General features: G+C 31.8%; 1 protein-coding gene across 1 annotated transcript in view; it reads left to right on the forward strand.

Moving 5' to 3' along the window:
- The window catches only part of LOC131845213 (uncharacterized), a 64,215-nt gene that overhangs the window by 33,735 nt on the left and 2,754 nt on the right, over positions 1–27,726 (forward strand). Inside the window, exon 3 of the mRNA XM_059194260.1 lies at positions 15,033–16,009. Coding sequence (XP_059050243.1) covers positions 15,040–16,009 — 970 coding nt within the window. The 5' untranslated portion in view covers positions 15,033–15,039. The remainder of the gene's footprint in view (positions 1–15,032; positions 16,010–27,726) is intronic.

The following is a 27,726-nucleotide window of genomic DNA, read 5'->3' on the forward strand; positions in this document are numbered from 1 at the left end:
TATTTGTGCATATAAAAATGTACAAATATATAAACAAATTCACCTAAATTGGTTTGGTGGTTAAGCTTGAATAAGAAAGAAAAATCATCTTAGTATCCTACTTACATAATACTTATACTGTACGGGAATCGAACCCTCGGAAGGAAGGCAATGCCAAACTAGCACACCACCGAGGTCAAATATCTTAACTTATAAAAAGATGCACATCCATTGTCAACTATCCTTGAAGTCCATAACTGCATAACAATGCAATATGAATCAGCCTTCACAGGCTTGACGATACAGTATTGCAATTGCCCTTTGATCTGAAGCCACGCCGTATTGCTAGTATTATGCGTCATATATTTGATTTCTGATCAATGTTGGGCTACTCTAATGTCTTTGTGTATAATAAATACAACAAAGCTGAATCTACATATGTCATCGTGATCATGCCTTGCCTTTATCCCAGTACGACGCAGTATATCATCCTTTTCCACTGATCCCTATCAGCCGTCATATCTGAGCTTAGTCTTCTTTTATATATTCATATTATAGAAAAAATGTAAGGATTGCGTGAAAGATAATGATTTCTTTGACATCTGATTATACGTACATATAATAATAATGTTCCTGGATAATTAACATAGCGCCATCTAGACTCACGGTAAGCAGAGCTTGCGTTATGGGTACTAGACAATTGATATAACAAAAAACAAACAACAGACAAAACAATTTAAGTATATTTTTTTTGTAAATACATACAGAAAAACACCCAGGCTGATACAAACAATCATACTCATGAATATGCAAGTGTTTGCACCGTGTGAGGAATTGAAGCCGCGACTATCGGATGTAAAGCAGTATGCTAAACCGATAAAACACCGAGGCCATCAATACTTATATTATATAAAATCATGCTTAAATATCATCCATTCAAATATAAATCTCCGGATCCATGAGAATTCTACTTATTTCTATGATATCGTTTTGATTTGTTGCTATGATAGAAACATGTATACAGAACTAAATTAATCCGAGAGACAAGTAGAGATCTCGCCTACCGTTGATTAATTTAATCTGATATTGGTATTTTCATCACCGGGTAGTAAGTTAGAAATATATATTGATACATAAGAAATGGGTAATAGTAGGTATAAGTTGTTTTAAGCTTCAACAATCAATATTATGTCCAAGAAAGTAAATTGCACAGCAAAAACTAATCGAACTTTCGTTTTCACTTCATTGTACTCTAGAAAATACGACGCGGGCAGAAAAACGTATCTCAATCTATGGGTAAGTGCCTATAGTTTGCAAAAAAATATCATATTATTCTTACGAGCAGAGAATGGATAATATCTAGCACAGACTGTTGTAATAGGCCACAGATAAAATGTTTTTCTTTGGCGCGAAATTATTTTAAATTGAAAACTATTGTTGATCTGTCATATCACAACTTTCGCTCAAGTTTGTAATCTGTTTTCCACAATGACTTCCCCTTATAATCTGCGAATAGAGAATAGATACATTATGGGAATAGAGAACACAATGGAAGTCAGACATTATTTCAGGCAATTTAGAATTGCTTATATTACGAGTTTCTTACAAATTACGAAGAAATTATGAATGTCACTTTTATGGTAGCAAATAGCACAATTTAATTCATAATACTTTAAAAATCCATACTTACATACTTAATACTATAAATTGAAAGTGTGTTTGTCGAATTTGACTGCTTATTCCCATAATAGATATCCTATGTAATGGATATAAGCTATTGTATACACAATCTAACTTCTTCATTAAGACCTGTTCAATCGTATAGTCGTGAAAAGGTCAAACAGAAAAATACACTTTCGCGTTTATAATCATAAGATTAACAAGCATGACAAACAAACAAATTTACCTTCGTATTCACAATATTAGTTACGTCAAGTATTTATTAAATTGGGAGTTATGAAATAATCAAATTACATTTAAATGTTTTTAAGAATTACATCTGTATTCGCAACTGAAATCTCACAGATTATATAACGTTAAGGTAAACATTTAACGGCCAATAGGTAGTACTATCAATCAATTTCTCCCTTGACCAACATCAAGCAATTTCGTTGTAACTAATCAAAGATCTTATTCCCATAGTTAGACAATCAGGAAGTTTTTGCCTCGCCATTGTTGTCGATGAATCGTGAACATCAATAAATTTCTTGCCAACTCACTATGACGGTACAGTTTTAGGTCTTCAATCAACGAGCGTAAGGTTGTTTTTTAGAAAACTGTTATCGTGTCTTAACAAACATAGAATTATAAATTGGAAATGTTTATTGGTAGAAAATACAGCTGGATAAGTGATAAAATAGTTTTTACAACATCTTCAGTATATACTAGAGAGACCACCTAATAGGGATCTAAATAGGATTTTTTTAATATAATTTGTATGGCAAAAACGGCGACAATTCACTTGATGGTAACAGACAACAGACGACTTTATAAATGAATTGCAGTGCGGACATCACGTTATCATGTGACACGCGTGATGACAATCACGCATCGTCATTCCTGAAAATTTCATTGAATTTTTTTTATTATTTTCATTTAATGAAATATATAAAGAGTTAACTCTTTATTATATTTGATCTTTATATTATTTATACTTGATCTTTTATGTAATAATTTCACTACCCAATGTGACCTTACAACCGAAACAGTTCACAAAGAAGCTTCTTTTTAACACAGAGGCAACGCAGATAACCTTTTACAGTTTCCTTCTGGTGTATTGTATGGATGGTAGACTATAATGTAATCAAAATCCGTAAGTAATTTCAGATTTATGACCATTAGACCTATAATCTGCGTCTACGTTTTGTATGCTATGCATACAGACGTTTATTCGTCAATGGCATGAATGGCAAGACAAAGGCCTCCGCTGAAAATCAGCGCCGTAGTTTCAGTTTCAATATGCTGAGCGGAGTTCTTTTTAGGAAAGTTTTTGTCTGTGTTGTTGTGGCTGTGTGTTAATATATGTACGTGTATACATGCTGCCAATTTAATTTAATCTATTTATAATACTTGTCAATGTCTATAATATTTGCTAAATAATAATATTTTTATTACAAGTACCACGGGAGTAATGTGTTGTGTAATGCCCGTAGAACTACTCCTATATATAGGTGTCCGCTACCAACCACTTTCCATCAGGTGGGCCGTAAAATTATTTAGCATTAAAATTACATTACATGAAACATTTTCTATCACTTTTTTCTCTATACACGCGTGTATGTATGAGGAACATTTCTTTATAGTTCTCACGCAAAACACATACACTTCCTAATGACGAAGCAACAAATATCATAATATGTACGTTAGGCATCCCAACGTTGTAAATTTGCGTGCTAAAACATGGTAATGGTTGGATGGCACCATATTGAATTAAATTTATTGCCAAAACTTCCCAGATACCTAAATCTTCATGTAGAATATTTTGATTTTTTTTGTTGTTGTATTGGTACACGTGTCCCGAATATTTGTTCACAGTTTCAAGTACATAGTTACCAATGTTAATGTAGCAACTTCATTCCCGCCAACCAATGAAGTTGGTACTACGTTTACAAGTGCAGTTGAGCACGTAAGGAATATTTTTATAATGCTTATTTCAATTTCTTAACACGTTTACCTATTCATTTTGTTCAATGTCCTCTGTGTGGTGGACGTTTATTTCATCTATTTCTACCTTTTGGTCCTCCGGAACGCTTGATAACGTGATTACCGCGGTGCTTCATTTTTATAGACCACACTACATGTATTTCTATCCGATAAACGTTTGGGTACACTAAATAAAATTTAGAAACGATAGAACTGGAATCCTCTACTCGATTAAATCCAGCTTATGACAAAAGCGCTAAAATACGATGATTGCAATATGTCATCATAACTCACTAGATGATGTCAAGTTAGTCTTACCTTGCAATGATGTTTAATTTTTCCGCCCATTCTGTCAATAAGAAACTCTGATGCAATGTCAAGTTTGTGTGCTTACTAATGAATATTTATAAATTGAAACTCATTATTTACCTTCTCAAATATAATTTAAATTTGTCTAAAAACTTATACGGAAAGTCAGGAGGTTCTTTATATAAATCATTAAATGGTATCACCTTTATAGATTCTATTAATATAAATATAGAAGACTAATATTCAATATAATTGTTTTATGTACAGCGATCGAAAATAAACCGAAAATAAAAATAATGGACAATGCATTTATTTCAAATAGTTCATTATTCTCATTCAGAACTGTAATTTTTTCAGAAAAATAATTTCTGTTTTCTTGTATCTTTAAAAACTTGGTTCATGACGCTTTGAGACGACTTTAGTAGTAATCTATGGTTGTTCTTTTATGATTCCAAACTACGATGCATGCGTAAAATTATACCCAAAATTTCCACCAAAATGCAATAAAATATTGTTCCGATAACTCTGTATTTGTCCCAATTTCGATTATGAAGTTATTATAACAAAAGTGTTCTAGTATAAATAAAAACATGAAATATTTCCTTTTTATAATATTTCGTTTCCGTTAAAAACATTACAACTTTTGATACATTACAACTTTAATCTGTGTACCACAGATAATACTGTGTATAACTGGGAATGGAAATGATAAATAAATTCCAATCGAAGACACGAAAGAGCATGCATTGCCACTCGTAAACTATCGGGGAGGCATCGGTTCCGGCCATCTGGTCCGTGGGAGAGGCGTCCGCTGCAATCTCACGCAAGCCTTATTGCCACCGTTTGGCTCTTTGTGTTCCTGGTACCCTGGTACTCGCGTCACGATTTATTGTTACGGATATCAATTTTCAGCGTCAGCAGTCTGTGTTAATTAAGGTTTAACTGGTTAGTTAACTAACGGTACGGTAATAGTCTTTGTAACATCAATTAAGTTTATAAAAGTAAGGATGAGTTTTTTATAATCCATCTGACTGATTGCAATGATTTTGGATTCTTGAACGATGGATCAAGGTTTATGCAACATAAGCCTAGGATGACTTTAATGGCAAAATTGCTTTATGTAATTAATAAAACAATTTTGCCATTATGCAGTATCTAACTTTTGTAACAAAAGTTATAGTTTTAAATCAATATACGGACAATTATAAATATTTTATTCATTCATAAATATAAATTAATTTTGATTAATCTAAAATTTCTTTAATTCTGACATCCATAATATGTCATGTAATAAATAATAATAGTTTAATCTAACTCGTAAAATTAAGAAAACACAACAATAATAAATAGTCGATGACATTAATTACACAGACGTTTATGACATTAAATTACTGCGTTCGTGCATAATTTGACCAAACTTTTGTTATTATTTCCATGTGCAAACATTAAAATGTGATTTTAGACCTTATGTATTGAAACATAGAAGTAATAATACGTTAACTGCATGGACATAATTATGTGTGAACATTTATCTTATCACCCACAGATCCCGGCTACTTTCTCAACATGATAATAAAGTAAAAGTTGAAGAGAACCTGACGCACTGTCTTCATAAGTGCTATACTATACTCGTATGTTATGTCGTTATGGCTGTGACGTACGACTTCTCGTCTTAGACTACTATGTGACTACTATGTGGTCCTCTGGTACCTAACGACAAATGAATGATTATTTGAAACAAGTTTTACTCGCTATTTCGTTCACCTGAATGCGCCGTCAATTTATAACGTAACGCCATTGCAATTCTCATTTGTAAATTTCATTAAAACTCAAAATATTGCAATTATTAATGAAGGTTGTATGGGAATGATAGTTAACCCATCCCGAGGCTCGTGTTAATATAGATTTTATCAACCAATTCTGGTTAATGGTCAACATGTATACTTAATAATAACTAATTATCCATACTATAACATTCTTAACACTTTAAAAGTTAATAAACATATAGAGAAACATATTTTTTTAATTATAATATTGGTACGGATTAAATATTTTTGTTTGTTTTAATTTTAATTTAAGCAAAATATAGATAATATTAACTAAGGTTTTGTTCCAAATGAACATATCAATAATAATCAGCACGGAAATAGATTGGAGGAACTATTTAATAATGTTCATGTATACTTAAGAATGTTACATACATACTTTTTACGTAAACGGAATATTTTTGTAGATCGCCGTATTACGCTACTGTGTAAATGCCAGTCATGCTTATTAAGCATTAATCAGACAGAATGCACACGCGCAACTGTGTGTGACATGTTAAAACAAAATTGGCTCATTATGCCCAAATGATAGGAAACAAAGTTGACGAAAATGTCCACTTTCTACATATTTTCTAAAAAATATGCACTATTTAGCATTGTAATTGTTTTAATATTTCATACAAATTAAGAAGGCGGACTTTTTAAATTTGTAATTATTTGTTTTGGTGTTAATTTATAAACAATAGATTGCCGGAGCCAAAAGAAGAGAAAAAAAGTAAACAGTACATATTTTTCATACGTTCTAATTTCAAAAACGTGCATTTTTATAACTACTGTTAAAACGCACCGTCTAAGTGCCTGCCCATTACTTATGAAAAAAATAAACATTTTAATCTCTATATATGTATTATTATGTATAATATGTATTATAAACGCGAAAGTTTAGAAGAAAATATTGATGAAACTGTGTGATTTACTGTAAAAAAAAACTTATACATCAGAATAACCCATAGGCTATAAATTTCATGCGGGTGAAATCGCGGACACAGCTAGTAATAACATATATCTACCTTTTGTATATTGCTAATATTGTAAATTACCGCGTAATTTTTATTAAAATTGTAAAATTTATATTTTCTAAATTTTAAAATTTACTCTTTCGTATCTTAGACAAAGCGATAGTCGTATTAAAGGCTAACTTAATACTAGATGGCATTCTCCACCAGTCGACCGTTGCGGATCGAATTTCGAGCTTGTATAATGTCTCTCACAGATAGATCCTTGATAAATTCTTATTATATCGTATCCTCTTCAATTATATGCAATGAATAATAGTAGTCTATTAATATTATAATTTAAGGTCTAATTTTGACTAATAGTTCAACTTTCCTGCTACTATTTTCTTTTTTTTTTAATAAAACGCAATTTTTATGCGACACAAACACACTTGGATAACAAGGCTATAAAAGTATACACTTTTACTTAAACACGTCTTTAACTGTATAATGATAGAGATTAGAATGTCTTTTTACAACTGCACAATAGTAATTGTTTATAATACAATATGTATTGTGTGTTTTTCCCAGGTTGATATCGTTCGCTGGTACAGTCGTGAAAGTCACTTTTCTTAGAAGATTTCAGATATAGATTCGCTAGAAGTTGTTTTATATCTTTTTAATTGGTTGTGTAAGTAGTTTCTTAACAGATATCTTTGTTTCTTTTATTGATGGCGATGGAGAAGTCCATACCATTACCACTAAAACCAATGCTAATTGTATACTAGGTTACCAGGGAAATATGAAATAAGGAAATTAGATTAATGAATTATAGATGGTAGCCAGTGTTCTAGGGATCGTATCGAGGTTAACCTAAATGTAAGTCTAACAATGCCCTCTCTAGCTTATATCAGTGAATCAAACAGAAATAATTGTAGTTAATTAGTTTTTTATGTAATGTTGTGTGTTTTAGAAACACTTTTTCATATGTAAAAAAAAGATGCACTTCTTAACATTCCATGAATTCACCGTATGGCAGAGAGAGAGAGACTTCGAGGAGTTCCCGGGACTTGTGACCCGAATATGTTTAAGTGATTGCTTGCCGGCGTACATCAACGCTTACATCGCCGCTCGTTTTTCTCTGTCTGCCCAGCCAAATCTGGAAGGAGCCTGCTAGTGTAGCTTAAGATACACGTTTTAGTATAGAGTGGTAGACATCCTTTCAGAAGATTGTAGAAAGATTTCGCTACCTGTCGCTTCTTCTTTGACCGCATATAAATTTTGTTACGTTGTTTGTAATATGTTACGCGATTTATTATTTTTGAAAACGATAAAGTAAATAAAGACATATTTAGTAAAGATATATCATAAAGACACAATATGGAACAACTAAAATAGATTAATTAGACGTTTGTTTTATGAATAAATATAATGACTAAGTGCATCAAAGTGTTACAAATTACAGATTATATATCTTATAATGACCAAATTGTGTAATAATTGAAAGAATGGAAGAAAGGTATAATCTCGTTGATGATACAGACTTATTTATTGCGTTCTTGTGCAAGTTAATGTTACATTTTATGTAACCGTTATTAATATTGTATCTGATACCACAATACAAATTAAGGTTCTACTGCATTACAGTTACGAAAATCTATACTTTTTTTTTGCTCAAATATAGAGTAAATTGCATAATATTATTGTTTCTTTGTGGCACACTATATTAGAGTATTCATTACATTTGTTTTCTACATATGCATAGTTACTGCTATGTTATTATTTGTTCATAAAGTATTTTATTACTTTTTACATTAATCTACAAAAATGTAACTCTACCGGGCGGGAAATGTAAACCGAACCGAACCGAAGGTAAATTATTATTCTTATTATAGATATAGTTCTTATTATATGAAGAACTTATATAAAATAAACAAAGACATACGTCGATTTATATATTTATATATAGATTAGTTATAATTATTTCTATAAAGTTATCTTTAGTTAGTTAGTACTCTTATGTCTGTTATCTACTACTCTTATGTCAGAACTAAAATAAATCGAAATAAAATTATAGTAATAAAACTATTTTTTAAATAAAAAGTTGAATTTGATATACACTCAAATAAAATTATATTTTTGTTTCTAAATCTAATATTGATTATTATTTTAACTGCTTATTCATGGCAATAAATTATTTAAAATTTCTTTTAAGAAATATCCTTCCAAAAATACCCAAAAAATGCTTTCCTGACTACTTTGACTGTTAGGGAAGTAAACTCCTTAGTCAATTAAAAAAATCCAATGCTGAAATTCCAAAGATAACCATAATTCTTATACACATAAAAAGTACATTCCAATTGAGATCCTACGCCTTTTCATTGGAGTTGGTTTTTAAATAGAGTAATAATTCACATCTCGTTCTCCTTGGTCCTTGCGAACCATGTCTATATATAAAAATAGTGGACGTTGTCAGTTCCGCGACCGTCTTCGGTGTCACAAGGCCAAGGTGACAAGCCGATGTCCTATATTAAATGCTGTCCATTCCTCTTTTGTACTACCTTTTCCTGAATAGATAAGGTTATTTTATTACTGTCTCATTTGTCAGAATTTATCTAGAATCTAAATGGATGCTTGAGTTTTACTGCATACTAACAAATTGCAGGAAAATATTTTTTTTTATAAAATAACATACAGCCTAAGTTAATTGACAATTATTTAGAATAAAATTTTATTGACTAATGTATACTAATATTATAAAGCTGAAGAATTTCTTTGCTTTATTTGAACGCACTAATCTCATGACCTACTGATTCGTATTTCAATTTTATAGAGTGTTAGAAAACATTGTGGAAGGTTATATACATAGTAATTTTTACACATAAAAAATCGGTTAACAATATAAATAAGGTTAAATACCTTACGACCAATAGTAGTAGAGCTTTAATGGCAAAAGCAGCATACGGCCCATCTGATGGTTTACAATTACCGTAGCCTATGGACGCCTGAGACACCAGAGGTATCATGTACGCATTACAGTCCCTAAAGAAATCGTACTATACCCTTCTTGAAAAACCCCATGCTGTAGTCTCTTGAGAAAACATCGGTAGGTAGTTCATTCCACAATCGAAGTGTCCGCGGGAGAAAGCTCCTCTGAAGAATTAATTATTTCTTAACAGTTTCCCCAACGTATATGTTTAGGCTGTATATAATTATTCTGTTGCCATATGATTATAAAAAGAAAATACGTATTCTTACATATATGGTGGCAAATACACGGAAATTTTACTTTAATAAAGTATTTTTATTCCCATCAACCTCGAACTTATTCAATACATTTAAAATTTAACGTGGAATTAAATGTTTCTTTAAATACCTAAATATATAACTAAATGAAACAGATGATTATTACAAACAAAGTATTGTAATTATGTACAATTGTCTAGCAGCACTGAACATTAGCATGCTTTTGTTGTAATTATGTGAATCGTTGTCGCAGGGAAAATCCATTGGACAATGTCGTCCCTGAGAAACTCTTGGGATCATTCCGCAGATAAAATTTAAAGAAACAATCTTAATATTTCCGCGTTTCTTGCGTACAATTGAGTTATTACACGTGTTCTTAACGAGTACACTTATGTACTGATGTTTTTATACAGTAATATATGTTACTATTTAAAAAATACTTATATTACTTATATTGTACGAATTTTTCATTATCAGCAAGTAAACATGGATATTTAAATTAAAAACAAAATAAACACTATACGATAATTGCATACCTGTGATCCTTGGGATAGGAGAGTTGCTAATCCATACTTAGTATTATAAATATGGACTGCTTGCTACTTTTTGATACCAGAGCGTCGGATTGAATCTTGTATTGATTATGAGGATGGACATATGCTATCTCTTATTTGTAAAATTAATGGAGAATGGGTTGAAATTTAGTAACAACTATGAAGTCTTATGTTACTAATATTTTGAAAGCTGAAGAGTCTGTTTATTTGTTTGTTTGAACATGCTAATCTTAGGAACTACTGGTTCGAATTAAAAAATTATTTTTGTGTTGGATAGTCCATTTGTCGAGGAAGGCTTTAAGCTGTATAACATTACGCTATTATAATTAATATTAACGGTAGATTAAAAAAATGATAACTATGACCATTTCAAAGTGCTTAAATTAAGTTTATTTGAATAAATTATTTTGAATTCTTTTCTATTTAAGTAAGTGTGATGCAGACGAAGTTGCGCGGGTCAGCTAGTGTGATATAAGGATTTATTGCACAAATGTGCGTAATCCGGTTTCATGTGTTCGCCTACATTTCATGTGCGCCGCTCGGAAATGCACTAGATATTATGTAAAGTGAATCACAATCTCACACTCCCACTATTGTTTTAGAAACACCTGGAAGTGGAGCCTATGTCATGAGCGACAAGCGATTTACATGAATAATATTTAATCTGCAGTGTTGCAAACTCTTTACACATTTTTAAATGTTTATTTTTTTATAAATTTTAAATGTATTTTTTTATAGAATTGTCATATATTTATAATTGTCACTTTTGCCTTGCTACTGTTTGTATCTTCATTAATAAGTATTTACCATTTTCTATCCATTGGTTGATTTATATCAGGCTATTCATTCTATTGCCCATAAACAGAATGCACTAGATTTTGCAGTAACTAAAATTGCTATTCAGCTTTTAAACAGAGATAATGTTTAAAAGCTAAACAACAATGTTTATATCATTTAACAGTCTCGGTCTAGCTAGTTAGCACATCGCCATTCTTTACATTGTCGCAGGTTAAATTCCTTACAATATGTAAATATTGTTTTAATGTGTATGTATGTATCGGTCTGGGTATTTCTAATATATTACAAAAATATTTTTGTCTTTCTGTGAATAGTTTAGTTGTTTAGTACTATAGTATAAATTCTGTTTAGTTGACTAGATGGTGCTGTGTGAATTGTGATGAATTATTATTATTATTATTGTTATATTTGAACTACCTGTTATTCGTACTTCATCTGTTTTTTAGATAGAAACTATTCCGATAACCCTATTTACGACTTCTCTCTCGTGATACAATCCATTGGATTTAATCCAAATCCGAATCCATTAAATCCAATTAAGACAAAAAGATTATTTTCCTGCCTACTTCTTACATTTTCAATACTAAACGATTGAACAGATTTTTTATGAAATTAGAAATGTAAATATATACTAATATGATAAAGTCTTAAAGTTCATAACTTGAACGATTCCTAATATAGATAATTACTCATCTGTACACGGAAACGCAAGGTTTTTACAGCGACTCTCACGCAAATACTGCTTACGACAAAATCTATTGTTATTACCTGATAATATAGATAAACATTTTTCATAATAGAAAACATATATATTTGCAGAGAGCATGTATCAAACAGTTACACCACAATTAACACCACGCTTTATGGCATTTAATAATAATAATATGAATTGAACAGAAATCGAATCTATATAAAACTTCTAAATATTTATTTTTATTGACCTATTCATTTGTATATAATGTAGGTTCCCGATATTAACCACACAAATAATGTCCATACAACTATAAAAGATACATATAGTATATATTTTATAGAACTAAAAATCACATTGTTTTGTCTGTTGCATGTCAGAAATGACAAAACCTGTGAAACAAAGAATAATGACATAAAAAACCATGTAACACTACATTTATTGCAATAAATATTGATTTCATTTTAGTACTATCAAAGAAAAAAAATTTGCCCAGTTTCACCTAGAAACTATTATGTATTAATTGAAACAAATGTTCTATACTGACAGAACCATAACATTTTTAAGGTTTTGCGAGCATTAAGTAGTCAAGCAGGATTTGGTTGCTGCTTATTATTATTTAAATATGCTGTTTATTATTTATTTATTACCTGACAAAAAACCCCTCTAATCTCGTGTATGCTTTTAAGTTCCATGCAACTCCATGCATAGATAGATAGATAGATAGATAGATATATCGTTTATTTGTTTGTTACTAGTCACACACATAACATGTTCATAAGAATATAAAAATACATAATACAACATAAGATTTATAAAATTGTGTTATATAGTGTACTCTTTAACATATTTTTGTACATGATGACTTTGAATAATAATAATAATGAAACGGTATACCCACCTGCAGTAATGGTATACGCTGGTGGGGCACCGGTGGAGGACGATAGGATAAGATAGATAATGAAGTCAAGTTATCAGGTTAGTCAGTGTGATCGTAGCTATTTGAACAGAAATTTACTAAAAGTTCTTCCCAGGTGGAACCGAGTGGAGGTCGGTCAAAGTAGTTATTAACAATCTTCACCCCATTACACCCCTATACTATATTAAAATACCATCGACTACATTTACTCGTTTCAAAAATTTGTACGAATCATAAATCCAAATTCTTGTGATGAGGTATAACAGACAAACCAATTATGTAAACTTAATTAGGTTTCAGTAGTCTGAATTCTCACCTGCTAAAAATACGCAATATACCTACTGACTTTTCGACCGTTTTTATTTAGTATACACACTGAATACGAAATGCACGTAATTAAGATTTGTAATATTAAATTTACGTAACTATTCACATACAGTTCTTACACTTTCAATGTGGCAAAGCATTCACAAACAATAGTTTAATGATTTATTGCTACACCATCGCCTTTTTGTTCATCTAAAGATTTTGTTAATTCATTGTAGGTAGGTAATTTATTTTTAACCATAAAATGTCTAGTTGTTGCAATTTCACCTTTCTTTTGCACTAATTCCGAATGAAAGCAAGTGAAAGTTGATAAGTAACGTAATTATAACACCAAATTCAATTTTTGAAAATTTACGGAAATTGTTCAATAGTGTGCGTTTAATATAGATAGGGTTGCCTACCGTGGCAATGACGCTAGTAGGTTTTTTTTTTTTTTTTTCGGACTACTCTAATGCTGTTGGCCGTAGCTGGCCTTTACAGCTTCACCGGACGTTATGGGGCGAGTGCAGATGGCACTCCAAACCCGCGGAAGGACTTATGGAGCGGCTGAAGGCCAACTCCTGCCCGACGGATACGACTTTAGTCTGAGGGCACCACTAGGGGTTCGAACCTCGGCTCAGGCCGTCGTAATTTCGATCCCCGTTTGAATTGGACGGGGGATCGATCGGAGGGGCGCCCGGGGGCGCCGGTGTGGAGCGCCCGGGCGCGCGCAGGCGCCCGGTTGAATGCGCGATATTGTGTGTTTGAGGTCGTCGTCTTCGCCGGCGAGGACGGTGTCGTGTGTGTGTGTAAAAGTGTGGTCGGGGTGGAACGGGTGGGCCCGTGGGGAGGTTACCTGCCGTTATGGGGTCGTCGGGGTCAATGAGAACGTGCCTCGGGCGACGTTGTCGCGTATGTCGGATATTACTCCTCGGTGCGTAGTCGACCGCACTGACTATAAGCGGATTAGGGTGGGATTGGGCAGAGTCGAAGTAGCGTCGAGACGCTTCCTTCATAAACGCTAGTAGGTGTGTTACCGTGTGGTTTTCTAGTGGGTTAGAATGCCACACACCTCCTCGTCTCCCGGCGGATGGACGATCTTTTATTTTTGCTTGCTACCCATCCAAAGATGAGACTCGTACAATATTGTACAAAAATTAGACATTTTGAAGGACGGAAGGAAAAATTTTGACAAACTTTTATAGTGTATCATGAAATAAGTATTTAAGTCACTAAGTGAAAATGTGTAGTTAGTTTAATGTCATTAATAATTATATATCGTGTCGTATAATATTAATATCGTTGTGTGTAAGGTACATTTAGCTGATTGACACAACATAATAATTAACAATCCTAACTGTATTGGTAACTGTCGCACTTTTTGGGGGATAATGGCCTTCCCATTCGCCGTTATAAAATTTAATGATAGACAATATACAAGATATTATATATATATATATAATATCTTGTATATTGTATATAACATACTTCGAAATTTTAAAATCTTGTATAATATCTATATATTATACAAGATTTTAAAATTTCGAAGTAAGTTGTACGAATCGAAAAGTTATGAAGTTGTCAACCCTAGTAATGGGTATACTTATGTGCAGTATTGGATTGAGTCAAGCAGACGTGAGAAACCAATTATATTTGATTTCAAGGCGTTAACTGAATTGACTTGTTTGACACGATTTCTTTCTATTTGTTTTATCTGTAAATGTAATGGTAGTTACAAAAAAGTAAGTTGAAACGAAATAACATATATTCCCAACTAAGCAATGTATAAATATAAAAAATTACATTGTAGTTTTCTTTTTGTTACAGATTCATAATGACGGTGAAAAAATCAAACCGTTCCGGCGGTCTCGCTGCACTAGTGGCGCGACAGAAGCTCCACAATGCCAACCAACAGCTCGATATCATGACCATAACTAAATCTATACCACAACAGAACTACAATATAATTGTAGGCTTCAATGAAAAAGACCAGCTACAACTCCTTAATAAAGAAGAAGGTAACGACGATGATAAACAGAAAGTAAATAAAGACTACACAGAACTGAAAGGCAGCAAATGTGAGAATATCTCCATAGATGATATAACAAACTGTGCGAATATTGAGACTTATCCAAATTGTGAGAAAACTCTAGTCTTTTATGTAACCAAAAATCTTAATAAAGAAGCGATAGCTCTTAAATTTGAAAACGAACAGGATTTCAAGAGAATTTACTTCACATACAAATATTTTAAAATGCGGAATCGCTTGACGAAAAACACAAACAACTATTCAAGTGGCGATAGTTTGTTTTCTAAGAAGAAAACATATGATTTGTTTAAGAATAAGAAAAGTATTGATGATTATAATCTGAATGACAAAGGTCGGACGGATTTCGATTTGATGCATACAACAGACAATGATGGAGTAACTCATATATCTGTACAGCATAAAGGACTTAGCTCACGTTTCGATCAACCCATGAGTCTGATTGGAATAAGGAGTGACCTAAACGATGTTGGTGAAATAGATAGTATAATATATACAGATACAGAAATTCCTGCAAAACCTGATAGGAAGAGACTGTTTCATAAGAAAGCGAAAGCACCTCCGCCTCCTTTGGTACTGAAAGATACTCAACCAAAAGTTTTGAAGGGAGAATTTGTAAGAGTAAATGTTGATAGAACACCAGACGTGATTCCAAGAGATAATAAACTGAATAAAATACCAGATATTCTTATGTTTAGAGAAAACAAACCGAAATGGAATAGTCCAACAAGCAATTTGTGGTCAGCGAGTAATAAAGGTAAGTTAGGCAATGCCTTAGAAAGCCAATGTATAATATATAATATAAAAATGTATTTTCAGTTGTAATATGTTTGAAATTAAGTTCCCCTGATGAAATTGAGCATTAACTAGAATAATAAATATAGATGGAAATTATTAATACAAATATGAATGGCAACATAGTTCATAGAAATTTAATGCAACAAGTAAATTCATTTTGTTTCCACTACAATGCAAATATACAAAATTTCATACACGTTATTTATTTCCTGTAATATAACATCGAATATAGTAAAAGCATGTATTCTAAAAACTAAATCTAAAAACATATCAAAAATTAAAATTATATAATATAAAATATTGTAAGTAAATACCAATAAATTCTTTACTAATAATGAAGAGTTTATTAAAAATCCGTTATATCGTAAACTGCCAAAAATAAGTATTAAATGCATAACATTTTTAATAAAGCAAATAAAAAATATAATGTGTTTAATAAAATATAAATAAAAATGGTTATAATAAAAAATATAACAGTTTATGTTATATTTTTTACCTAGCTTTTATGACATAAAAACAATTCATTCTGTGGTATTTGAAAATATTAATAAATCCTCGAATTTATCACCACATATAAAATTAATGACCCATTGTCTATAGTACTAAATGTTTTTACAATATTACGTTTGTATATTTCTACAACGCAATTGCCTCTATTTTTAATGTTATTTATATACCCTGTCAATGCACAAACAATTTCAATGTTTGTAGCTCTGGCAAAAACTAATTGTTTTCCAAATAATATTTTGAAAGGACGTGAAACTCAGGTAAATCGCCACGAGACTCCCTTCATCCTTATCCTATCATCTTCCACTGTAACTTCGCCAGCGTATACCGTTAGCGTAGGCGGATGCACTATTCTTTTATTAGTCCATTAAAATAAATAGAAGATATTACGACATGGATGATAATAAAATACATGGTGATACGAATAGGGGTTTTTAATTCTTACTACGTCATCACGGAAAGGATTGTTAATAGGAAGTGGTGACCCCATTCGACCTCACACGGTCCCTCTGGAAAACATCGCTGTTAATTTCTGTCGAATTCATCACAATAGGCTAACTGATTTCAACCCCATCCTATCGGGGGGAAGTAGATCATTGACAACATGGATTAATATTCCCATATCAGATTGACCTTCACGCGGTGTCTCCTGAAAACTGTCATGCTAAATTCCTGGTGAATTTTTCAAAATAACCTAACTGACTTGACCTCATACTCATCTTATCATTCTCCACTGGTGCCCCGCCAGCGTATACTGTTAGTGCAGGCTAGAGCACCATTCGATTATCATCCCTTAAAAAACCTTGTATCAGCATCCAATATATCGCCATTTCATTGTAAGTCTTTAAAAGAATCAAACCTATACTATTATTCATAAATACTTATTTTACCAAACAAATCACATCTTAGTATTTACGAATCGATCTTATACAGATGGATTCGTAAATACTATAATACGCACAAAACGACCTCACGTCTGTACAGTTAAAGATACAACCTTGAAAACGGGTATGGGATTATCGTCACAAATCAATTTAACGGTTTTACTAAATAGCTCGTCTAAAATGTATCAGTACCAAGGCCAAGACGGATTTTACGTAACGGTCATTCACTTGGTCCGGCAAACAATAGCTGTTTTGCATGAACGTCTATGGGCTACGTCAACCATTAAGTTTAGACAACAAACATAACAAAATGTGTTGTGGAAAGTAAATCACTGGTAGATTGACATGTTTGGACATTAGAACAAAAATTAATGCATTATTTTATTATTAATAAAAACATTTTGTTCTATACTTGCAAGCAAGCTGGGACGTTTTGATTTTTTAAATTTGGAATCATTTTTCAAATTAGTATTATAATTATACACGAACCAATAATTGTCTTTGGTTAATTACCGATTAGGCAATTACATAAAACGTAGTGATTACTTGCTCAGTGTAATTGCTAATTACATGAGCAATTGCGTCAAACATTTATACGAGTACTAGCACGTAAGCTGAAGATTTTGTTTAAACAAACTAATCTTTGTATATCGGATTTGAAAAAAAATGCACGTAATACCTTAATACTTGAAGAAGATTATAAGGCATTATATAACACGCATAATTTCTTAAAAGCTAAACAAAAATAATAACTCGTGTGGGTAATGCGCTGCGATACGATGGGCCCGGGGAGTGGATAGCTGTCATTTTTGTTAAATTAAATGGTAGGTGAAATTACAGAACACACCTATTTAAAAATACAAATATTATACCTAAATAAATCTACAATAATATAATTTCTGAGTATTTTTAATATGCCACTAAATAATTAGGTATGAATCATGAAAGTACCATGTTTTCATTAAATTGTACACTTAATAATTAAATTAATTTTATTATTAATAATAATAAAATAATTTAATAAAATTATGTTCCATCTATTACACTGCTGATGTAATAAATACTTAATAAATTTCTTTCATTGATTAGATAAAACAAGCGTGCTGTAAATAAAATTTTATAGCCTAGTTTACAATAGGTACTATAGGAAACAGATTGATTTATACAAGAAGTGATCTTACATAATTCAATTGTTAATTTTCTTACATTCAGCTCGTTGTTTTCATAAAGACCTCTCATAATCTCCGATTGCAAGAATTTCTTGTTTGCAAATCACTGTATTGTGAGTGAGCCGCTTCTGCAACTGAGACTTATTGAATGACAACAATGGGAAATAATCATGAAATTCATCTATAGCAATAACAATAATAATGGTCAGCGCGTAATTACTTTTTGCTGTTTACTTCACTTGTTTATTGCACCACCAGCCACCATTCCGCCAGGAAAAGTCAGGCGATTAGATTTATCTAGTTTGTAGACAACAACCTCCTTGCATTCCAATAGCCATATAACACAGATACATTTACTAAAAACGTATTGTGAAAAATGTCAAATAGATTCGCTTGCAAATTACTGATTTAAAAAGATGTTACATTAATTATTATTTGTTATTTTAATTCTAATATTATATATACCGTAATTTATTAAATGTTTTATTAATATCACTCCTTCTGTTATCAACACGCCATACTTACCACACTGGTGACCCCGACGTGATAGCCATATAACGCTGATACAAGCTTATTGATATACTTTTGTATCTAATATTTTATAGCATAATATTCCGTTTCTATTAAATCTTCTATATCTGTGTTTATCACCTAATTCCGTCTAAATGGCTGGACCAAGCTGGTTATCATTTTGTGTGCATTTTCAATAGGTTCCTGGATGATTTAGAAACAAAATTGTACCCGGCGCTGTTCCATCAGGCAGAATTATATAAGCCGTGTCCATTAGTATACTACGTGTTTTGCTCTGTAAAAGAGTATTCATGCGGGGCAGTCGCCTAACATTTGCCTTATACTTTAAAAAAGTATAGTCTATGGTTATGATAACGTAACCCAGGTTTGCGTCATAGGAACTATTTTTTTTTAATCTGTTATACGAATTTAATTAGTATTTGCGAGTAATTGGTTGCATAGATTTATTTAGAAAGTTTCGTTAAACAATTTTTATATGCACCTATTCTAGATTTGTTTACAACCATTTCAGGTTGTAACATAGACTCAATATCTTTGTGACCTAACCTATATACCTAGTTAAAATATGGGTATGGTTATTATTAGGTACAATTATATTAATATAATATATTATTTTTTTATTTTTAACAAAGAAAGTGCTATTGATCAAATATTATTTTGGACAATATACGAGTAGGTATGTCGAAACAACACCGCTGGACGGATGTTTGTTGAACTCTCACTTCGCTTTGTTGAGAGTGTTAAATTTTAAAGATGAAAATGCTATTACTTTTATTTACTTTGTTGGCATTTAAATATTTATACCGACTGCTATTTTAGCATAATTTGTATAAAGTCATCTTGAATTAAAATGGCGGCAAAGACAATATTTGTGTCCGAATAATAATGGTTCGAGTAGATATATTTAGTTGGATAAAATAGACATTTATGTATTTTATATATATATACGGTTTGTAACATCTTAATTTGTTATAATTCGGATTTCTTAGCAATTACATAATACCTATAGACATTTCTTTAGTTAAGTTATATATTGAAAATAGCAGCCATTTCCATACGTAATTCTGTGTCATCAAAAACATAGTTATGCACAGCGCAGCCTGCCGACCACCATGCTTGCAGTTGCACTGTTGTCACTTTTGCATCAGTCACCGGTGTAATGTCAAACATGTGATGTAACGATGACGTAAGCAATTTTCCCTCACGGGTCTCAGTAGCGAACTTTGAAAAAGGGAGAGCACATAAGATCTATGCCTGTCGCAATATTACAGGTCTTAGCACCTAACAATAGTTCAAAAGCCCCAACAAAAAATAAGATGACGGAATCTTAGTGTTATGATTAGTTCCACAGTATTCGGGATTGGAGCTGTGAATATGCTTACATCAGAATTTTACCAAGACAGATTTCATCAAACGTACTATCGGATGGTAAATAGTTACCATAGTCTTTGGACGCCTGAAACACCAGGGGTGTGATCGCATTGATAATTTCGTATACATGGGTAACAATGTCTCATGGAGTAAAGGAATTGTTAATAAGGTGGACTAATGACCCATTGCTATGAATGTATCATATTGGGTCAACCTGTACGCGGTTTCTCCTGAAAACCATCGGGTACTATAACATTATCGTTCATTAAAAAAAATATGTCTCACTTATTTCAGTTGCCTAGGCAAATTTTCTTTATGCTCTGTTTTATTTGAATCATAAATAATATTGCAATTACAGGGTAATGTATTAGTTTTCCTCTTAACTATATTCCCGCAGACAGCGGCAGTATTTTTGAATTATTTTCTAAAATACAGTACAACTAGTATTTTATAAAATAATTCAAAATTAGGTCAGACAATCACGGACTCATACAAACCTAAGTCAAATTACATGCAATAAATCGAAGGTGACGTTCCGCCCACCTTATTGCGTAAAGCGAAGATGTCACTATTGACAATTGAGATTTACAGCCGCCGAACTCGGCCAACATGCGTCGGCTCGGCTTGATGGTATTTTTATGGTATATGGAGTGTATGAATAATTAGGAATATCAAATACAAAAGCAAATAAGAGCACCTTATTGTCGCAATTATATAAAAAAAACATAGACAATAAAAGATATCTTATAAACATTATTAATGCGAAAGTTTGTAAGTATGGATATTTCTTACTCTTTCACATAAAAACTACTGAACGGATTTTGATGAAACTTTATGCATCAGAATAATACATAAGCTATATTTTTTATTTAAATTTATATATTGAAAATTAACGCGGATGAAACCGCGCGCACAGCTTGTACAAAATAAAGAAGAATGAGGTTGAAGTCAGATTAGGATATAGATGCTAATTTACCAGTAATTAATCACGATGGTTGCTAGGGGGCCGCGTGGAGGTTGGCCAAATAGGCATGACACTATGTCTATTATTAACAATATATCACTAACTTACTTGGCAACATAATAGGTCAGACAGAGATACACACGTAGACAACTTTATACAAATTATTATTATATATATATATATAATAGAAACAATGTGGACAAAGGTCCGTAGAAGTAGAAAAAATCGTGTAACATACCATGGTAGTCAAGTAAAAACTAGAAATCGATTAAAAAAATGTAAATTGGGAAGAAAACAATATTAACACGTAGATGTCAACCATCTCAACAAGATGACCATCGCCATGAGGTCAAGGAGTCAATTGACTATATGTACACACATATTAGTTTAGAACTTTGTACACATTGCATAATTTGTGTATTTAACTTCAAGAAATGCTCCTGGGACTTCTAATTACCCACTTCAAAAGTAATAGAATAGATGTACTCCGTACTTATTTTTATACATTCACGAATAATTTTATGGTAAATTAAGGTATTTACCTCTTTCGATGCATCGACTAGGTTGCACTAGCCATAGTCGAGAAAGGTAAAATATTTATTTACCAGTAAATTATTAGTATTTAATCCCGTTTAGCTATATTAATTATAGATTACTTCATTTTAAGAACTTTTAGTATTTTTTTTTTATTCTATCTCTCATAGGATTGCAGATTCAACTCGGAAGAAAGAGCAAAATTTCCTTTTAATTACAAGATATGACAATAATACAAAGAACAGAACCAATCAATCAATTCCATATTATTTTATAAAAAACACCGATAGAAAGAAGCATACTCATGAATACAAAAGTTTGTGCCGTGCGAGGAATTAAACCCGCGACCATCGAAAGTAAAACGGTCTGCTAAACCGCTAGACCACCAAGCCCATCATAATATTACTTTTGATTCAAAAATTAATCTCGTTTTAAAGAGACACTAAAATTTTTAACAAATATGATAGGTAAAGCTTAAATAATGACGGCGTCTGCTCGACTGCGAAATTAAGCAATTACTTTATTATTTTTTTACATAGTAGTCACTTAGCATACTTTATATGTGGCAATGAGTGGATGAGATATGTTTATTTAATGTGTATCTGTTACAGAGGGTCCTGAAGAGGCTTTCTATAAGATAAGTAGGTACTTGTTATTATTACATACATTATGCGTAGTCTATCTTATACAACTGCAATAAAAATAAAACTCATTAGGTACCTATTTCTGACGTAATTTTATAATTAAGTACTTATATTTTTTAAATTTAGCATTAGAAATGTATTAAACAAGACACTTGCGTTATAATTTATTTTAGTGAAGGTAGAGTCGTTTCATAAGACTTCAAATTATTCAACTAAAGTCTGTTGTTACATATAGTTCAGATATAAATATAGAATATTAGGTTCCTATACATATTACACCAATTGCATCCGATTAAATTCAAATCAGTTCGGTTCTTCGTCTCGTTAATACAATCAAGTATTGCTTAATATATCCGTTCAACATTGTTACCTAATAAAAGCGAAGCCATCTCAGTACTCCGGAATGGCGACTCGTGACATCAAGATCAGGCCGTCAGCTATATGCTATTCCGATTACATTAAAAATATATATATTATTACTATTTACAGTTTAGACAATAAAACGACATAATCATCATTACATAGTAGTCGTAGTAGTAAAGTCGCGGTCTGTCTCTATGTGTGCTTAAATCTTTAAAACTACGCAACGTATTTTGAAGCGGTTTTTTTAAATAGATAGAGTGATTTAAGAGGAAGGTTCATATATATATATAATACATATACACCCGTGCGAAGCCGGGACGAGAAGCAGTATCTTATAGTATCTTATAAACGCGAAAGTTTGTGAGTATGGATGGATAGATGGATGGATGGGATGTTTTCACGCAAAAACTACAAAACGGATTTTGATGAAACTTTACGGTAATGTATAAATCAGAATAACACATAAGCTATAGATATATATAAATTTGAAGCGGGTGAAACTGCAGGCAAAGCTAGTAGCTAATATATTATCTTGCAAAGAATAACATTTTTCTGAAATAAATGTAAATCATTTCTAAATGGTTGCATAAATATATAAGTACACCTTTATTTTGAAATGCATCTTTATGCAAATACTTTCTATTTCAAGTATACGCCTGTCCGACCCACGTTTCTAAAACAAAGAAAGTTAATTTCTGCACACAAAAGACGACGCGACCCAAGAGGCAATTAGATGTATTTAGGTCCAAGTCTATTTGTAACTGATTAATACAATACACTCGTAATACAGAAGACACGACTTTAAGTAACATTAATACAACCTAATTAATTGATTATTACAATATATCATTATATAATCAAAATGAATTGACTTTGATGAAGCTAATGATACAATTTCAATGACACGAATCAGCACGATTTTATAAGGTCTTTTATATCCTTTTCAAACTGTATTTATGAGTTTTAGGGAATCCTGTAGTTCGTGTTAATTGATAATTGAATGAAAAAATAACAAATTGCACCACACATAATCTTGTCACCCTTATCAATATGTGGAGGTAGATACGTGTAGGGTATATTCCTATCATAACAATAACAACACTAGGGAGGCTGATATGATGAGCAAGAAATAAGTTTAGTCAACCCATTGTGGTGCATTCGCTAAAAATTACTCATAATTGTTTTCATTTCCATGTAAATGTGCATAATAAATTGCTAGAACTGCTTTTGAAATACAAAGAAAAAGTTGCGTAAAGTTACTTCTGCAATGTGTGTGCACTCGCTAGAAGGATAACCGCAGAATCCGGTGTGTCAACGTGCAAACTGCAATCCCACAAGGTTGGGTATACAGATAACTGGAAGGGAAAATATTAAGTAACCAAAAAAATTAAAAAAGAACGTTTAAAATATTTCCTAAATTGTATAGAATTCTATTATGTGCGCTAAAATACTAAAAAGTTCAACTAAATCATTAACGCGTTGTGACATACACGCATGAGCAATACAGATTTTATTTTTCTTAAAATTAGGTAAAATGTTCTATTGATATTGTTCTTAATTTTAAAGTCAGAAGTCATTAATATTCATACCAATTCAATAGCTCTATCAATACTAATATTATAAATATGACTGAGTATTTGTCTGTAAGGTTGTGTCTCTGTGTCTCTTTGTTTGTAACCTTCTCACGCCTAAACCTCTGAATGGATCTTAATAAAATTTAGGGTGAAGATATACAAGATGGGCAATATTTTATCACAAAAAAATATCTTGAGAAGAGTGAAATAGAGTTTCAGGCCTGCCTGAAACTCTGAAACTCTATTTCACTCTAGTAATGGATAATAGGTAGTTATTCATAGATTATTGTATAAAAAAATCTGTTGATAGTTCTCGATTGAATATGTACCTACATTGTACTGGACGGTATCGAATGAAACATATTAATACAAAAAACTTGATGCTCATGCGGCTAAAATGTCCTATATGAATAAATTATTTTTAATATGATATATTCATACCTATTTCTTACCTGAACGTTCTTAGAAATTTTCTATTTAACAGAACTTAATCTTTGTATAAAGTAGATTAGCCCACCCGTCTCGTTTCATACAGTGTATCAGACGGAGGTTGTATATGCATTTATTAAGCCAGTAAACCTTCCGGAAGAAATTATCAAAATGAGTGAGGTCCACATGAAAATTGATTGAGTGATACACAAAACGATGACCTTATATTTTGAACTATCGCTCCTAAAATATCCTTCAATTCTTGTCCCTGACGGGTCCAGGTAGCCAAGTTTAGAAAAGGAGCGAGCTCAATAGATCTATGTAGATCGCGTTGCTACAGGTCTAAAGCACCTAGCAGTAGCCCAAAACCCTCAATAAACAAAATACTATTTAGATATTAAATATAGATAACGTCACACTAAAATTACTAAAATAATTGCAAGCAAAATATTAGACAATATTCGTTATGCTGATGACCCTAAAGTTGACACGTAAAAACTATTTTATGGAAGTGCAGCCACAATATGGGCGCACGTCGTAAAATCTGATTGCATTCACCATTCTTGTGACATTATGGTCAAAATGGCAACACTGTTTAACGTCGAAATTACACAGACCATTTCAACAATAATAGCTTAAAGAATAGCTTTGGAAATAATGATTTGTCTATGACAATTTTGTCTATATACTCTCTTCTTTTTTTGTGGAGTTTGTATACAAACTCATCTATAATATGTATAATGTGTGTGTAAGGGATACTCAGGTGATTATCACTTACACACACATTATACATAATATACACATATTATATATTAATCTTAAACATATATTTTTGCCGCCAAGCAGCTTCCTTGGAAGCTGTGATTCACTTTGAAATATGGCACATAAGTCCATGAAAATGACAATGCGTGGAAGATACCACGGCAAATTGTCAGCCTTTGTGGTCTAGCGGTTTAGCACACTGGCTTATTTCCGATGACCACGAATTCGATTCCTCGCATAGTAAAAACTTTGTATTTAAAAGTATGATTAGTTATATTGGTCTGGGTACATTGAATGTATATTATGTATGTTTTAAAAAAATGTAGTTTATTCTAACAGTTGTTTAGTACCCAAATAGATAAGATAATATTTACATAGTACCCATAACACAAGCTCTGCTTAACTCAAGGGCGGATCCAGCTTCGGCGCCAGGTCACATAGTCACATAGTCGTGGTCAAGTCAAGAACTTATAATTTAATTTTGATAACAATTAATTTTGATACAAGTGAAAAGTAGGTATTTTATTAATGTACGTAAGTAATGTGCTTAAAAATATTTATTCTTTGTTGTACACTTGAAAAACTTAACACATAATAACTTGTACAGAGAAGCACTATTTAAATATAATTAATTAAATATTGAAGATATGTAGTTACATAAAATCTGTATGGTAACAAAATATATAAATAAAATCATTATGTTCAATTAGTGGTCCACCTAAGTTCTGGACTCATGACCCCCTCCCCTGGATCCGCCGTTGGCTTATCTTTAGGCTAGGCCGCTGTGTGAATTGTCCTGGATTATTATCATTAAATGATGTCATGATATTCGTGATGTTTTTACGAGTATAGGTAATGGATACTACTTTTTACTTGAGAGTTTGTTTGTATTCCAATTATATGAAATAACTCAGACCTGACACGGTTCCGTTGAGACATGTAAATATTAATATATGTACTTGTTCTTACATTGCAATTAGAATATCAAATTACTAACGCAATAAACCCAATGACATAGAATGTCAAGCTCCAGTTGATGGTAGCGTATTACGGAAGTGATAGGCTGTAAGTAAACTGCGCGGGAATCGAATCTGCCCTTCATGGATGAATGACATCGCTGTGTTTGTGTATACAATAATAAGCAATTCTTACTTGTTTTAATAAGACATTATGTATGAAGATAATCTTATTATATCTATCACAGAGACAGACAGGCAGATAAGTAAACCCGTAATGACACATAAAATTCTTTCTATATGACGGTTTACGACTGGTATGGAATAATTATTAAATAACATATTTAAATCACACATTCTAGAAATTATACGTGAACTAAAAATATAGTTGAAATTATCTACCATTAATCTATACATATAAATAATATTGGAGTGTCTGTTTGTAATATTGAAATAACCGTTTTTTACGACATGCATATGAATATAAATACGGTACATACACCAAAATAACATTCACTGTCTGTCTGTCGGCCTGTTTGTTCCGGCTAATCTCTGAAATGGCTGGACCATTTTTGGCAGGTAGCTGATAAGGAGTAACTTAAGCTACCTACTTTAATTTCAGAAAAAATCTTTTATTTTAGAAAAAGTTTAATTCCACGCGGACGAAGTCGCGGGAATAGCTAGTTAAGTAATAAACTTTGCTTAATCAAGTTAGTGTCTACTAACTTAAACTCAAATATACATTTATCTTATCAGCTGTGCTGCGGTTTCACCCGCATGAAATTTATGGCCTATATGTTATTCTGATGTATAAGCTATATTACTGTAAAGTTTCATCAAAATCCTTTTTTCGTAAAAGAGTAACAAACATCCATCCATACTCACAAACTTTAGCATTTATAATATTAATAAGATATCAATTTGTTTGTAAACATTGCAACTTTTGTTTTAAAAAACAAAACAAATTTACGTATAATGATGCCAGATC

The sequence above is a fragment of the Achroia grisella genome, unplaced genomic scaffold, assembly GCF_030625045.1.
Source record: "Achroia grisella isolate CSIRO2021 unplaced genomic scaffold, CSIRO_AGI_Agris_v1 utg109, whole genome shotgun sequence".
Lineage (NCBI taxonomy): Eukaryota > Metazoa > Arthropoda > Insecta > Lepidoptera > Pyralidae > Achroia > Achroia grisella.